Raw genomic sequence first — 17398 nt, forward strand, 5'->3', positions numbered from 1 at the left:
GAGAAAGGAAGTCTCCGAAGCCATAGGTGGCTCTACCCTACCTACCACATGGATGGGGATGGGACAGCAACTCTGAAGAGGCGGAGATCCTCCAGTTTTCTGCTAGTGTGGCAGAAATGGCCTCGAGAATACATTGGACTTGTTTCATAAATCAGTATGTGCCAGTGATTCTCCATCCAAAGCTATTAGTTAATGATTATTAAAGCTTTTAATTATATTTGTGATGGTGGCTTTGTTGTCAAGAAGAGTATGTGGGGCAGCCCCAGTGGCTCAGTGGTTTAGCGCCGCCTTTGGCCCAGGGTGTGATCCTGGAGACCCGGGATGGAGTCCCACGTCAGGCTCCCTGCATGGAGCCTGCTTCTCCCTCTGCCTGTGTCTCTGCCTTTGTGTGTGTGTGTGTGTGTGTGAAATAAAATCTTAAAAATGTATATAACACTTGTCTTCTTTGATTGCCCATTCTACCCTCCTTATACGTGATTTGAAATCAAGATACCTTGTCCCCAAGAACTGTGATCTATCTGGAGCAAGGCTTGGGGCAAAGTAGTAATATCACAAGTCAAATTAAAATTCAGTAAATGAATGGGCGCCTAGCTGGCTCAGTTGAGAGAGTGTGCTACTCTTGATCTCTCAGGGCTGTGTTCAAGCCCCACGTTGGATATAGCGATAACTTGAGATTTAAAAAAAAAAATCAGTAAACGAAGAGATTGCTGGAGACTGGAGTCTTAGGAAAGATTTCACAAAGAATTGAGTGATTTGACATTCGCAAATTGGAGTCTTTCTTTAGATCAGGGCCATCTAATCCACGTAGAATAGCGAGTGCACCATCAGGTAGTGGCCAACAATTCTGGGTCACTGCAGATGAAGCTGTGTAGATGCCATGAGAGGAAGATGGCACCAAAGGGGACGACATTCCTTCTAAGTAATATCTGACTGCTGTGATGGAAGGAGATTTACATTTTAAATTGCCAGATTCCGGACTCTTGCATGGGGCCTGCCCTAAGAGTTTGGGATTTGCCAGTAACTTGAGTACTTAAGACTTGGAACCAACTTCCTGGCCAGTGTTACAGCCTTTCAGTTTTGCCATGCTCTTTTTTTTTTTTTTTTAATTTATTTATTTATTTATGATAGGCACACAGTGAGAGAGAGAGAGGCAGAGACATAGGCAGAGGGAGAAGCAGGCTCCATGCACCGGGAGCCCGATGTGGGATTCGATCCCGGGTCTCCAGGATCGCGCCCTGGGCCAAAGGCAGGCGCCAAACCGCTGCGCCACCCAGGGATCCCAACAAAAATAAAATTAAAAAAAACCTGGAGTTAACCAGCAAGTGAATTAGCTCAATAAACCTATACATCCGTATCACCATATACCAATTAAAATTATGCACATCTATTTTTACTGAAATAGAAAAATGTCCATAAGAAAATTTTACAGAAGTGTGCATAGTATAATCCTTTTTTAAAATTTTTTAAATTTATTTATGATAGTCACACAGAGAGAGAGAGAGAGAGAGAGAGGCAGAGACACAGGCAGAGGGAGAAGCAGGCTCCATGCACTGGGAGCCCGACGTGGGATTCGATCCCGGGTCTCCAGGATCGCGCCCTGGGTCAGAGGCAGGCGCCAAACCGCTGCGCCACCCAGGGATCCCGTATTTTTTTTTTTTTTTAATTTTTATTTATGATAGTCACAGAGAGAGAGAGAGAGAGAGAGGCAGAGACATAGGCAGAGGGAGAAGCAGGCTCCATGCACTGGGAGCCGGATGTGGGATTTGATCCCGGGTCTCCAGGATCGCGCCCTGGGCCAAAGGCAGGCGCTAAACCGCTGCGCCACCCAGGGATCCCCTATGATCCTATTTCAATTAAAACTACATTTATATGCATATATATGCACAGAAAAGTCAGCTCTACAAGTGGTTTGTGGAATTATGGATAATTTTTTATCTGTAGGTTATTTTTCCACAAAAACATGGATTACTTAAGTAATAATCAATGGTCCAAAGAGACCCTAGTTCTTTCCTTTTCAACAGACATTAACAATACTTACCAGCTTAATAACAAATATACTTAGTTGAGGTTTTTTCAACAAAAATAAAACATCTAAAGTCTATCCTTTTTGAGAAAAGCTGATTATTTCCAAGTGTTTATAAAAGCCAGAACACTACCAAGAGTGGATTATGAGACTAAGAGCTAACAAAACACATTTTATGGTGGTGGTGGTGGGGGTGGGGAGTGGGGTAGAAATTGAGATAAGGAAACAATCAATTTACTAGTGGAGTGGTGGCCTTCTAACAAGTGAAAAAGAGTCTCAACAACCTGTTTCGTTTTCTATAAATAACCTTAGAAGGCATATTGCCAAAGAAACACAAGTCAATATAAACCTTTATACACTGGGCTGCCAAACTTCACTTTTAGACAGTATATTAATTATGTAGTCAATAACCATGGGTTTCATTAGTGTATTAAATACCACGATCAATAGTATTTATACTTTTCCAAGACAGGCCACTCTGGGGGGCAAAAAAAGTGGGGGAGGGGGAAAATTTTGACCATGCAGTTTAGAAAGGAACAGCACACCAGAGATTAGCAAGGCTTCATGGAAAGCATAAAACACTGAAAATATGGACAGAAATCAGATTACCCTTTTTTTCCTTGCCTCTTTCACAATGAGATTGGAGGAACTCCAAGAACCATTTAAAATGAAGACAAAATGATTAGATTTTTTCCTAATTGCTTAATGCTGATGTCATGGTATCTGCAAAATAAACATTGATCTTGAAGTGAAAGATGAGAAATAAAACAACACGAACAGCCTTTCGAGGTAAACCAGATCCAAGAGAATTCCAAGAACTGTGGGCCTGAATCTATTTTGGCCATCCTTAGGGATCTCATCTCTTAAAAGCCTAACAGTAGAGCCAATTTCTGAGGTTCCTCTACTGGTGATCTGATTTTTGGTAGAGAAATCTGCTAAATATCCTCCCTTTGGGGAGCAGCCCTCCCCCCAACACCCCTGTAGGTTTGCTGGTTTCATCACGTGGTCACTGAAAACTGGTGACCACCGGACCCGTACAGCTGTGTCGAGGTGTGTCAGGGCGACACTGTGACCTGTGTTCTTCACAGGGCTGAGACGTTGTGAACGGAGGTGATGCAGAGAGTAGTGGGTGTGAGACTGGGTACTGGGCTGAAAGATTACCGCTTCTAACCCTCAATTCGTCAATCCAGAATTGTGCTGAGGACTGTAATTTCCTAGTCAGTGCTTGATAAGCAAGGTCAGACAAGAAAGAGCTTCCATAAAAATGGTTGAGGCCTTAGCCAAAGCAGCTAGTGCAGCCTGATGACCATCTTCAGAGCCTAGAATGTGTCCAAACCATCAGCAGGCCTGAGAAAGACCGGCTGTGTTGTGAGGAACAGGAGTCATCCTGCCTAAAGCTGGCTGCTTCCTCCCGGAAAGAGGACAGGTCATGACGAGAGGGACAGGACACCATAGTGCCTCGGCTCCACCAACGGCCACCATATGCCATACTTGCATGGATTAAAAACCAGGTCCTCCCACTGCAGGCTGACTGCAACATTGCCTGGATGCTTGGGGAGAGATGTGCAGCAAATGCCAAGTGGTGGGTCGCAGCAACCAGAAAGATAATTAATATGATTAGGAACACACAGGGCAAGCATGCTCTTGCTGACTTAAAAGCCTAGTAGCATAATTACTGTTTTCTTACTAGCTCACTGTCTGTACACATTTCAAAGCCTGGTTGGTGTTAGACTGCTGTGTAAACATCAATAAAATCCCAAAGTGCCAGATCATCAGCATTCTTGGTCACAATGGCTTTTTGTTTTTAGTGTTTTTGTTCTTTTAAAGATGCATTTGAGGGTTGCAAACATTAGGATGAATGATCTCTATGACTTGGACTAATCTTTGAGTCTGTAATGAGTTAACATCTCCCCCAAGTGAACATTTATTATGAAGGCTAATTAATTGCTTCCCAGTTACAAGAACCCTTTGCATTCAAAGAAAGTAGAAAGTAGGATTCACACACAGAGAACATTCTGTTTATTTAAACAAAGCAGAGGAAACAAAGGGCTCCTTCCTTCAAAATCCCTTCTATTTAACATAGCTTCAATCAAGAAATGAAACATATAAATGCAAGAAATATGTACAGGTAGAAAAAAATGTGCATTCACCAGCCAAAATGCAACATTAATTGAAACGAAAACTAAAACAATGCTTTGTAGTTGCCCGGATGTCCCTGTGGGACAGCAAGTCAATGCTTATCAGCCTTCCTCAGACGAGACAATTTTGATTAATATCAGACCCATCTGACTTAGTCTATTAAACCCTGAAGGAGGGATATTCTTCAGATATAAAAGATAAGTTTTTTGATTAATAATTCTACCCTATTGCCATCCAAGTATTTACAACTATGTGGCACCTCTAGAAAGAGCGAAACTTTGAATTCTAGAAAGACACACTTACTGAAGTACAGGTTCTGCACGACCAATTTTGGGCTCTCCCTCCTGAGAAGGAACCCAGGTCTCAAGGGTGTCATCACTGGAGAAGCTAGTTACATAATTTATTTCACCGTCTGCAAAGTTAGGGTCAATTACTTGTGACATAATTTCTGATTGAAGATAATGAAATCTTAGTAAAACTGACAAAAGCCTGAAGACAGAGGGAGAGAATGGCACTACACTATCCACCAGCTGACCTGCCAGGTCTGACAGTTTACCCGACAGTCGCCTGAGCACATTTCTCTTTGCCTGTGTCAACAGGTACCAGTGGGCTCCAAGCTGCACTGATGGGAGGAAAGCGCTTTGTCCCCTGTGGAGAGGCCCTCTGCTCCACTGTGTAGCTAACGTGGAAATGTCCCACAGGAGTGGGAAAGAATCGGTTTCATTTCAGCTCTGTTTTTTCAAACTTCTGCCCCATCAGCTCTGGTCTTCTCACATTAGTGCGTTTCTCCTGATGTTCATGATCAGCCTTCTACCATATTCTCTGTAGTCCACGGGCTTCACGTCCATCACAGTGGCCTTAATTCGAGACTCATCCTTTGAGAAGAGAAAAGCAGTTTGTGAATGGAGGAAAGCCTGTGGCATGGAGCAGTGGTGCTAACCCCCTTTGCTTTAGAGGTTTCAATGATCTCAGCGAGAGAAAACACAAAGACATGCTGGATTTAGTGTTTAGTAATTCCAATACAGAAAAAAATCATGAGTGAAAGCCAAGTTCAGAACTTCTGGAGCTGGGAGAGAGGACAGAAGCCTCTCTTCATTCAGCAGAGTCCCCTTTTTGTCCTTCCCTCATGCTCCCAGGTCTCAGAAACCTCAAATCCAAATGGGATGGGCCTTAGCAGGTTTATTTTCTTTGCAGAGGGGGGAAATAGGAGCCCAGAGAAGATAAGTGACTTGCCTAAAAGCCACACAGCTAATTCTGAAAACAAAAGTAGAGGAGGAAGACTTGGTCTGGGTGCCATCCCAGCTCTGTGGGAGACCACCTCTGCACCTCACCTTCCCTGTCCACATCATGAGAGGACTGCATGACCTTTCGAGCTGTCCCCTGCTCCCACCTCAACATGACACTCTAGCACAGACACTTGACTTGACACTACCTCATTCAAGGTCTACAGAAACAAACAAACCTGGCAGGAACTAAGGTTAAAGTGTAATGATAAAACAGAATGAGGAGACCCTAAAACAAGCAGAGAGGTTTTCAGAACTCTCCCTCTTTGCTCATTCATCAGGACTGAACAGTGCCTTTATTTTAGAGGCAGGATGAGGTGATGCCCAGAAAAAGTGCACAGTCTAATTCAGGGGTTCACGCACTGTCATGTATATGTGCTCAGTAATTACGACAAAGTGCCATTTCTAAGAATGGAAAAGAGCAAATCTCTGAAGCTGGGGGCTGGAATCTTAGTTCTGCCATTTGCTGGCATATGCAAAGTACTTATTCTCTACATGCCTCCATGTTTTCAGTGGTAAAATGGGGCTAACAGTCATTCCTCCATATGGGTTACTGCCAGGATCAAGTGAGATAGTAGATGTAAAGGGCATAGAATAGTAACTGGCAGACAGTAAGTGCTCAATAAATGCAGTTACTGTAGGACTATACAATTATATGATGCTATAGGCAACTTGAATAAGTTTTAAGGTTATTTTAACTTTGTTCGGTCTTTGTTTTGTATATGAACCCTAGGGCCTAAACCTCACAGGAGTCCACCAAACATCTGACCATTCTTTGTCACTACACCAACAAAACCCCCAGGTTGTAACCGAAGAACCATGCAGCATTTCCCTCTAGATGCTTGACACTAAACAAAATACTTGACCTCTCTAGGTTCGTTTCCTCAGTGCTGGGAAGATTCAATGAGTAATAAATGCAGGGCGGTAAGCACACTGTAAGCAATTAAGTGACAGCTAACACTGTACTGTTGCTGTGAGTGACAAATAGTAGCTTCCCACTGCTAACCCTTCTGCAACCCAGCAGACCCCACTTACGTTGTAGGTCTCTAGTTTCACCCTGATCCTGAATGTGAAAGATCGGAAGTTGGCATTCTGGAAAACTTCCTCAAATGCTTGCTCGTTCTGCAAAAACAAATGTAGAACTTTAGGCATGGAAGCTACCAGACCATTTGAAAATATCCACTAAGATTCTTTTTTAAAAAGATTTTTATTGGGATCCCTGGGTGGCGCAGCAGTTTGGCGCCTGCCTTTGGCCCAGGGCGCGATCCTGGGGACCTGGGATCGAATCCCACGTCGGGTTCCCGGTGCATGGAGCCTGCTTTTCCCTCTGCCTGTTTCTCTGCCTCTCTCTCTCTCTGTGTGACTATCACAAATAAATAAAAATTAAATAATAAATAAAACATTTAAAAAAAATAAAAAGATTTTTATTTATTCTGAGAGACAGGCAGAGACATAGGCAGAGGAGAAGAGGCTCCCTGTGGGGAGCCTGATGCGGGATTTGATCCCCCGGACTCCAGCGGACTCCGGGATCATAACCTGAGCCAAAGGCAGATGCTCAACCACTAAGCCACCAAGGTGCCCCCCTCCATTAAGACTTTTGAAGGGGCACCTGGCTGGCTCAGTCAGATCATGCAACACTTTTTCTTTTTAAAAATATATATTTTATTTATTCATGAGAGACACAGAGATAGATGCAGAGACACAGGCAGAGGAAGAAGCAGGCCCCTTGTAGGGAGCCCGATGCAGGACTTGATTCCCAGATCTGGAGATTATGCGGAGCTGAAGGCAGATGCTAAACTGTTGAGCCACCTAGGCATCCCAAGCATGCAACTCTTGATCTCGAGATTGTAGGTTTGAGCCCCATGTGGGGTGTAAGATTACTTAAAAATAAAATCTTTAAAAAGGAAAAAAAAGATTTTTGGAAAGTCTTTTGGGGGGTTCCTGGGGGGCTCAGATGGTTAATCGTCTGCCTTTAGCTTGGGTCATGATCCCCGGTTCCTGGGATCAAGCTCTACATTGGCTTCCCTCCCCAGTGGGGAGCCTGCTGCTCCCTCTCCCTCTGCTGTTCCCTTTCTTTCTGCTGCTCCACCTGCTTGTGCACGCACTCTGTCAAACAAATAAACAAACAAATAAATCAATCTTTGAGAGACACAGAGAAGACAGAGACATAGGTAGAGGGAGAAGTAGGCTCCTCACAGGGAACCCAATGCTGGACTCAATCCCGGAACCCCAGGATCACGCCTTGAGTTTTTTTTTTTTTTTTTTTTAATTTATTTATGATAGGCACACACAAAGAGAGAGAGAGAGAGACAGAGACAGAGGCAGAGGGAGAAGCAGGCTCCATGCACCAGGAGCCCGATGTGAGACTCGATCCCAGGTCTCCAGGATCCCGCCCTGGGCCAAAGGCAGGCGCTAAACCGCTGTGCCACCCAGGGATCCCATGCCCTGAGTTTTCAAAGGCAGACTCTCAACTGCTGAGCCACCCAGGCGTCCCAATAAAAAAATAATCTAAAAAAACAAAAAAAAACCCAAAAACAAAAAAACCCACCAAAAAAATTTTTTTAAAACATTTAAAAAAAATTTTTATTTATTTATGATAGTCACACAGAGAGAGAGAGAGAGAGGGAGAGAGAGGCAGAGACATAGGCAGAGGGAGAAGCAGGCTCCATGCACCAGGAGCCCGATGTGGGATTCGATCCCGGGTCTCCAGGATCGCGCCCTGGGCCAAAGGCAGGCGCTAAACCGCTGCACCACCCAGGGATCCCCCCAAAAAACTTTTGAGAAAAATCTCTCTCAAAAATTTATTGTCCCTAGTGGTTTAAATTAGTTGGGAATGACTAATCTACAAATGACATTTCATTACATAAAACTGTTTAGGTAGAATTTTATTTAAAAATGAAAATACTATACCTATTCCCAGTCAAATTCACAGAGACAGAAAGTAGAATGGTTGCTAGGAGAAGGGGAAGGGGTAACGGAGATTTAGTATTTTTTTTTTAATTTTAAAAGATTTTATTTATTTATTCATGAGAAACACACAGAGAGAGAGAGGGAGAGAGAGAGAGAGGCACAGGCACAGGCAGAGGGAGAAGCAGGCTCCATGTAGGGAGCCCAACATGGGACTGGATCCCAGGTCTCCAGGATCACACCCCAGCCTGAGGGTGGCGCTAAACCTCTGAGCCACCTGGGCTGGGCTGCCCGAGATTTAGTACTTAATGAGCATACTGAATTTAGACTTCGAAATAGTTAAAATGGTAAATTTTATGTTATGTATATTTCACCATAATAATAACTTAAACCACAAAACACATTCCTAAACTTTAAAATTCTGTGATGGAATAGATCTGAGGGATCCCTGGGTGGCGCAGCGGTTTGGTGCCTGCCTTTGGCCCAGGGCGCGATCCTGAAGACCCGGGATCGAATCCCACGTCGGGCTACCGGTGCATGGAGCCTGCTTCTCCCTCTGCCTGTGTCTCTGCCTCTCTCTCTCTCTCTCTGTGTGTATCATAAATAAATAAAAATTTATTAAAAGAAAAAAAAAGGAATAGATCTGAGGCTCAGCATCTTCATCATAAATTAAGAACTGAGAGAGGGGTACCTGGCTGACTCAGTAGGGGGAGCATGTGACTCTTGATCTCAGGGTGGTGAGTTTGAGCTCCACGCCAGATATAGAGATTTGCTTAAAAATAAAATCTTGGGATCCCTGGGTGGCTTTTTAAAGATTTTATTTATTCAAGAGAGACACAGAGAGAGGCAGAGACAGGCAGAGGGAGAAGCAGGCTCCCTGTGAGGAGCCTGATGCAGGACTTGATCCCAGGACCCTGGGATCACAACTTGAGCCTAAGGCAGATGCTCAACCACTGAGCCACCCAGAGGTCTCCTTTTTTTACCTTTTTTTTTTTAATATATATTTTAAAATATTTTATTTATGTATTCATAGAGACACAGAGAGAGAGAGAGGCAAAGACACAGGCAGAGGGAGAAGCAGGCTCCATGCAGAGAGCCCGACGTGGGACTCGATCCAGGGTCTCCAGGATCACACCCTGGGCTGCAGGCGGCGCTAAACCGCTGCGCCACCGGGGCTGCCCTACCTTTTTTTTTTTAAAAGTAATCTCTACACCCAGTGTAGGGCTTGAATTCATGACCCCAAAATCAAGAGTCACATATTCCACCAAATGAGCCAGCCAAGTGTCAAACTAATTAAGCTCTTTTATAAGAAAATTAAAAAATCTGGTAGAATTTTTTTAAAAAAATGTATTATTTATTTTAGATAGAAAGAGCATGAGTAGGGGATGGGGTGGGGAGACAGAGGGAGAAGCAGACTCCCCACTGAGCAGGGAGCCTGATGTGGGTCTCGATCCCAGGACACTGGGATCATGACCTGAGCCAAGGCAGATGCTTAGCTGAGTCACCCAGGGGCCCCAGAGACAGTATTTTATATAAATATGCATAAAATAAATTTGTAATAACTTTATATAAAATTAATAGTTCATGTCAGCCAAGTATTGTCTTTTCAAGCCACATGGAACATGAAAATGGCTTTGTTACACAGAACTTTTATGTAAAAGTTACTTCAGATACACCCATAAAGTCCTCTGGGCTTTCAGATGTGTAAATAAAACAATGTGTTAAATCTTAAGAAAATTATACCAGTTGCCATTATTCTTCAAGATTAAAGAAAGCATGAAGCACATACTCCAAGAATACCATGGTTCCTGAAGGAAGAGTTTCTGTATGTCCTCATTCACCAGCAGTAAAAATAGTCAAATGTAGTAAGTTCATAAAAAACCCTGAAAAGCTGCCTTGAGCCTTAAAATCTGATATGAAAATAAAGAACCAGGCAAAACAGATAAAAGATAACCATCATACTTTAAAGTCAATTCCAGTTATTTCTATAAAAGGGCTTGTTGGCATTATTTTCAGAGATCTTGTAATTTTAAAAAGGTGTGTGTGTGTGTGTGTATGTGTGTGTGTGTTTCAGGGTGGGGGAAGCCAAATGGACAAACTGAAGACAACACACCAAATAAACGACAAATGTTTGTTTCTTAGTGGTGTGTGTGTGTTTTTTCCTTAGTTTTTATAAGTTTTCTAACCAATGTGGAGGAAGTAGGGGAAAGATCTATAGGATAGATGCTAATTTGTGTGGCCCAGAAAACACAGCTTTCATTGACCATCTTTCTTTTTTTTTTAATTTTTTAAAATTTTTATTTATTTATGATAGTCACAGAGAGAGAGAGAGAGAGAGAGAGAGAGGCAGAGACATAGGCAGAGGGAGAAGCAGGCTCCATGCACCGGGAGCCCGATGTGGGATTCGATCCCGGGTCTCCAGAATCGCGCGCTGGGCCAAAGGCAGGCGCCAAACCACTGCGCCACCCAGGGATCCCTCATTGACCATCTTTATACATTTTTCTTTTTTTTTTAAATGTTTTTTCCTTCTTTAATTTATTGATGTGGTGAGTTATATTGATTGACTTTTTTTTTTTTTTTAAGATTTTATTTATTTATTCATGATAGACACACAGAGAGGGAAAGAGAGGCAGAGACATAGGCAGAGGGAGAAGCAGGCTCCATGCAGGGAGCCTGATGTGGGACTCAATCCTGGGTCTCCAGGATCCGGCCCTGGGCTGAAGGCGGCACTAAACTGCTGAGCCACCCGGGCTGCCCTTCATACATTTTTCTTTTTTTTTTTTAGTAGGTACTATTCTTTTTTTTTTTTTTTAATTTTTTTTTAAAATTTTATTTATTTATGATAGTCACAGAGAGAGAGAGAGAGAGAGAGAGAGGCAGAGACACAGGCAGAGGGAGAAGCAGGCTCCATGCACCGGGAGCCCGACGTGGGATTCGATCCCGGGTCTCCAGGATTGCGCCCTGGGCCAAAGGCAGGCGCTAAACTGCTGCGCCACCCAGGGATCCCCCTTTATACATTCTTCTTAAACAATTTTACTTATTTGAGAGAGAGTGAGAGAGCTCAAGCATGGGCACAAGCACAGGGAGGGGCAGAGAGGGAAAAGCAGGATCCCCAATGAGCAGGGAGCCCCCCAGAAACCTGAGATCATGCATGACCTCAGCCAAAGGCAGATGCTTAACCAAATGAGCCACCCAGGCGCCCCCATCTTTACACTTTTTATTTGAGTATCTTTCCTACATTTATAATACAATATAATAAATTACATAATTAGTAATTTATTCCCTACATATGTGAAAATACAAATTCATAAAAATGAAATGGATAAAGTTATCTTATGAAAGTTACTTTGTGGGACACCTGGGTGGCTCAGCAGTTGAGTGTCTGCCTTCGGCTCAGGGCGTGATCCTGGAGCACCGGGATGGAGTCCCACATCGGGCTCCCTGCGTGGAGCCTGCTTCTCCCTCTGCCTATGTCTCTGCCTCTCTCTCTCTCTGTCTCTAATGAATAAATAAATAAAATCTTAAAAAAAAAAAAAAAGTTATTTCTTAAGAGAGAAATCTCTGCATCTGAAGAGCCGGAGTAGCAAGTACCTGTATGTGAATTTAAACCAGGATTTGGGCAGCCCCAGTGACGCAGTTTAGTGCCGCCTGCAGCCTGGGGCGTGATCCTGGAGACCGGGGATCGAGTCCCACATCGGGCTCCCTGCATGGAGCCTGCTTCTCCCTCTGCCTGTGTCTCTGCCTCTCTCTCTGTGTGTGTCTCTATGAATAAGTAAATAAAATCTTAAAAAAAACCCACAAGATTTGACTCAACTTTACAGGAAGGTGTTTATTATGTTAAAAGGGCACATCTGTACTTCAGAAGATACCTTCCAGATCTCAAGTGATTGTAGGCACATCAACTTTAGTGTACTAACCGTACAGGAGAAATGAGTGGTTTATACTTGCAAAGTGCTATTTTTAAAGCACTTTTTTTTTTTTAAAGCAGGCTCCACGCCCCAACATGGGGCCTAAACTCACAACCCTGAGATTAAGAGTTGCATGCTCTACCAAGTGAGTCAGCCAGGTGCACCTAAAGCACTTTTCTATACATTACTTGATTACTCATTGTTAGCACACCCAAAGTGGACAAAATTTGACAGAATCAGATGAACCTTCAAATAAGCATCAGACCGAGAAACTATACACAACACCCAAAAGAAATTTTAAAAAATTACAGAGCCAAAAAGGGCGTTATTGGCAACTGTTATAGTAATAATAAAAGATGAGGCCAACCTTCTCTTTTAATTCCCCAAGATAAGCAGTATTTTGTCCAATGATGGCCTCTGCAGACTCCTGGAAACAAGTGACCCACTGATTCTCTTGAAAATCAGCAATATTTACCTAAAAAACACATTATATATTAATTTAGCCAAGAAATAATAAAGGAAGACATACTCAGAAGACTGGAAGATTAATTTTTCCATTCACTAAAATAATCCCCAGGGAAAAACCATTACCACTCTGTATGCCATATTATTCCCAAACAATGTGGAAAGGATCGCAGAGATAAGTTTAAAGTGTACTGCAAAGGCATGATATGCTGTGAATATGTGATTTCAGATCTCAGTTGAGATAACAATCCAACTAAACTTCCTTGCCTCCAGCCATGAGGCCCTTTGGACAAAAGGTTTGAATAAGCCTCCAAAGTGTGAGGGCAGGTTCTCTGCATTTTTAACTACACATCCTAGTGTCCCATAAGACTAGTTCCAGCAACTTTCCCAGCAACAGAAATGAGTGCTCAAGTGTCTCCAACTGGACCACTGTAAAATTAAATGGGGGAGAGTCAGGGAAGAAAGTGGATCACACAGAATCCAGTTGCTAAAGTAAAAGTCTTAGTACAAATAAGAAAGCAAAGTTCTTTTTTTTTTTTTTTTTAATTTATCATTTGATGATCTACATATTTGCTTGGCATACACATGGAGCTTTAGTATCAAAGATTATGATGGAAAAAATGGCGGACAAGAAAATTAAAGACATTCCCATATATGAGAGAATATATCACCCCCTAGAGCTCACACCTACAGTTTGTTTACTCCACAGTGTCATCCTAGAGGCAAAGAGTACAACCCAATAGGGCTGAGGAGGGGAACAATGGGGACAAATGGGTCAGGATCTTGTGAAACCAAGTATGCTGGGATTACTATTTACGAGTTTCATAGAAAGGCTGATAAACCATATAAAACAATTTTCTCCATCATAGTTCAATGAAGTTGTTTATGTTTATTTTCTGTAAAAATATAAAGCTTAAATGTAGAACTTTCTTGTTGAACTAACACTTTAAAGGATAAGTAAAATCCTTTATTTTTTAGCTAAAAAGACCACTAAAAAAAATTTCCTATTACAAGAGTATTCAGTGCAAGGGAAAAAAAAAAAAAAAAGGAAAATGCAGGAGAAACTAGAAATCAACAAGAAATACCCTCTATCAGCAGTCTGGGATTTGTCCTCTCAGTCTGTTTTTTGTGTGTGTACATACTTTAAAACTGCATCAAACATACCATTTAAAATTTGCTATTTCAGTGAATAAATCTGAACATTTATTTAGATCATTTCATTTATTAGATCATTTTCTAACTATAGAAAACTGTCAAATAACTGGCAAATTCTGATGCCTTCATGGTATCCCACACTAAGGTTTTATAGTAAAGGAATCAACTAGTAGAACATTAAGGAAGTTTTTTTTTTTTCATTAAGGAAGTTTAAGTTGTATCAAAGTTTAAAAAATAACAGTAACAAATAACTTCATACAGTTGTAACATCTCTGATGATTCCTTAAAAGAAATTCCCTCCAAATGTTTAATATGCCAGAAAATATAAACATTTTTAAGGATACTGATATATTATTGCTAAATCACCTTCTAGAAAAATGTAAGAATGCCTATTTTCTTATACCTTTATTATCATGTATTATGATTTTTTAAAAAGTATACCCCTCACTTTAAAGGTTTTTTAAAACAGAAACAATTCTCACAATGCAAAAAAGCCACACTCCCACATTAGCATGCAGCTACATTCCTGAGAAGTCAGTTCTACCAAGGCTAAGAGGAACAGATTATCTACAAGAAAAATAACTAAATATAGGCATTGGCTGTATAATTATTGCTCTGCAGAAATGCCATTTCAAATTAATTTATCTTCATAACAGTGAGCAGGAGAGTGTCACCAAATGCTGTAACTGTACTACAAGCACAGCAGCTAAAATCAGCTGGGTGTCGAAATGCAACTTTCTTGTAGGAAAAAGAACTTTTAGCAGAACAGACTGCTCTTCAGTTGAGTGAAAGGCCCCTAACTTGCTGTACTGATAAGAACAAAAAGAAGCTCTTTAGCACTTACTCATCTGGTGACTTCCTACCACAAGCGATCTTGTTTTTGCTATTGTCTCTACAAAGCCTGGCACTTGGTAGGGACTCAAGAAACAACACAATGATTCTCATCTACCCATTCTACTTACTGACAGGATCATGCGGTACTTGAAGCTAGGAAATTCACTGTCACACTTCTCACAGCGGTATAATCCATTCTGTTGATCGATCACTTTCTTATTGCAGTCCTGAGTTGGGCAGGCCTGATACATACAGTTCTCTTTGCGAAGATACACTACTGTCGCCACGGAGCTAAAATAGTCAGCCTTTGGAAGAAAAGAGTGACATGAGACCTGGAAACCAAAGCCTACATTTGAGAGAGGACTTAGAAGCAGCCTAAAGCTTGCCCTTAAAATGTAAGCACTATTTAATCTACAAATCCTTAGGATCACAGTGTCATTAGAGGGTATCATTTATGCTATGGTTTTCGAAATCACTTGTGCTAACTGCAAAACCTATGAAGATAATAAACTAAGTTTTTTTTTTTTTTTTATAAATTTTTATTTATTTATGATAGTCACAGAGAGAGAGAGAGAGAGGCAGAGACACAGGCAGAGGGAGAAGCAGGCTCCATGCACCGGGAGCCCGATGTGGGATTCGATCCCGGGTCTCCAGGATCGCGCCCTGGGCCAAAGGCAGGTGCCAAACCGCTGCGCCACCCAGGGATCCTTAAACTAAGTTCTAAAGCATATTATCCCTTCATAATAAAAGCAAAAAAAATTTTTTTAAAAAGATTTTATTTATTTATTTATTCATTCATTCATTCATTCATTCATTCATTCATGAGAGACACAGAGAGAGGCAGAGACACAGGCAAAGGGAGAAGCAAGCTCCACACAGGGAGCCCAATGCAGGACTCGATCCTGGAACTCCAGGATCATGCCCCGGGCCAAAGGCAGGTGCTAAACTGCTGAGCCACCCAGGGATCATGCAATAAAAGCAAATTCTAAATTAGGCCAAATTAATTCACTAAAATCAGAGAAAGACTATATGAAAAACAAAGACTTCAAAGACAAAGATTTGTTCCTCCCATTCTTCTGATTACCCCAAAGGTAATCAATGGAGGAAATACAGGGTAATGCAGGCAAACCTGGTGTAGCTGTGTCCAACATCCTCCCACATTAAAAACAACAGGAGTGATTTCTGGGGCCCAGATTCACCCTCATCTCTGTCTAGGCCATGGCAGCAAACTTTGTAGAAAGCCAGACGGGAAATTTTTTAGGCTTTGTGAGCCATTCAGTCATGGTCTCTGTGACAGCTACTCAGCTCTGCTGCTGTGATGTAGGAGCATCGTTACACAATGTGCAAACAACCACATGCAGCTGCTGTGACAAGCCTCGGTCTAAGCCATCAAAGTGGCGAGAGCACTGAGAAAGAAATGCAGCAAGGATGGAGTCATGTGCATTTGTGGCTTTATGTGGTCCCTACTTGTTTTTCTTTTTGACTCCCACAGAAAGGATATGGAGTGAATAATTTTGCGGGGGTTGGGGGGCGGTGAGCAGTTCTCTCTGGGGGTACTCCGAATTCAGAGCCAGGTCAGGAACCTCTGGGGCTTCCCAATGTCTCAGACCAAAAAAAAAAAAAAGGGGGGGGGGCAAAACAATACTGTGAATGTTTAAAGAGACTGGGTGAGTCCTCAATCTAGAAAGCTCTAGAGAAAGTATGTCTCGGGGTGCCTGGCCAGCTCAGGCAGTAGAACATGCAACTCTTGATAACTCTTGATCTCAGGGTTGTGAGTTTGAGCCCCACAGTGGGTGCAGAGATTACTTAAAAAAAAAAAAAAAAAAAAAAAAAAGAAAAAGAAAAGAAAGAAAATCTCCTAGGAGATGCCTATAGTTTTTCTGTATTTCCAGGTAAGATCTAGATCCAGATCCAGAATTATGACTTTAAAGTCAGGGTACAGAGATACCCTCGAGTCCTGATTTCTTCTTCTTTTTTTTTAAAGTTTATTTAAGTAATCACTACACCCAATGAAAGGCTTGAACTCACTACCCCAAGATCAAGAGTGACATGCTCTTCCAACTGAGCCAGCCAGGTGCCTCCAGGCCTGATTACTTACTACGTATTTTAGATCTAAGAGGGAAACTAGTGACAAGAGAACCTCAAAAGCAGCTGTTCCTATGACAGAACAACATAGATCTGTCTCATGTTTAATTTTCAAGATGCTATAATGACAGCATTATAAAGTGCCTTTGATGACAATGACGGATAAGGGAGTACAGCAAAATGAGACAGTAAAGAATAAAAACTATAGTATATGACATGAAAATAATAAAAGTAGGAATTATGTTTTGGGGAACATAAAGGAGAAATAAATGACTTAAATACTGAACTGCTGACAGAATACAGGTTTAGATCAAGACGGGAAGAGCGTCATTACATACAAACATTGAAAGGAAGATGTAACTAAAATCAAGTATGAGAGACAATTCCTGTCAGAGAATAGTGGCAAATGCTTGGCCCATGAGATGAGGCTGGTACTGTGCAGCCAGTGAAGGCCCACATGGACTGCCTGATGTCTGACAGAGCCTAATGGTTCTGTGCTCAGTGTTGGCTTTAACCTCAAAAGGCATCTTCTAGGTATGTGGGCATTTTAATTTGCAGGAACAATCAGCAAAAATAAATATGGATCTGAAGTTATTACC

At 42.0% G+C, this 17398-nt stretch overlaps 1 protein-coding gene across 1 annotated transcript in view; it reads right to left on the reverse strand.

Annotated features, from left to right (window-relative positions):
* Window positions 1–4019: 4019 nt before the first annotated feature.
* Window positions 4020–17398, reverse strand: part of RPA1 (replication protein A1) — a 78917-nt gene continuing 65538 nt past the window's right edge. Inside the window, exons 14-17 of the mRNA XM_072779078.1 lie at window positions 14843–15019; window positions 12628–12735; window positions 6481–6567; window positions 4020–5037 (exon numbers count right to left, since the gene is read on the reverse strand). Coding sequence (XP_072635179.1) covers window positions 4933–5037; window positions 6481–6567; window positions 12628–12735; window positions 14843–15019 — 477 coding nt within the window. The 3' untranslated portion in view covers window positions 4020–4932. The remainder of the gene's footprint in view (window positions 5038–6480; window positions 6568–12627; window positions 12736–14842; window positions 15020–17398) is intronic.

Source organism: Canis lupus, chromosome 16 (assembly GCF_048164855.1).
Source record: "Canis lupus baileyi chromosome 16, mCanLup2.hap1, whole genome shotgun sequence".
NCBI classification, from domain to species: Eukaryota; Metazoa; Chordata; class Mammalia; order Carnivora; family Canidae; genus Canis; species Canis lupus.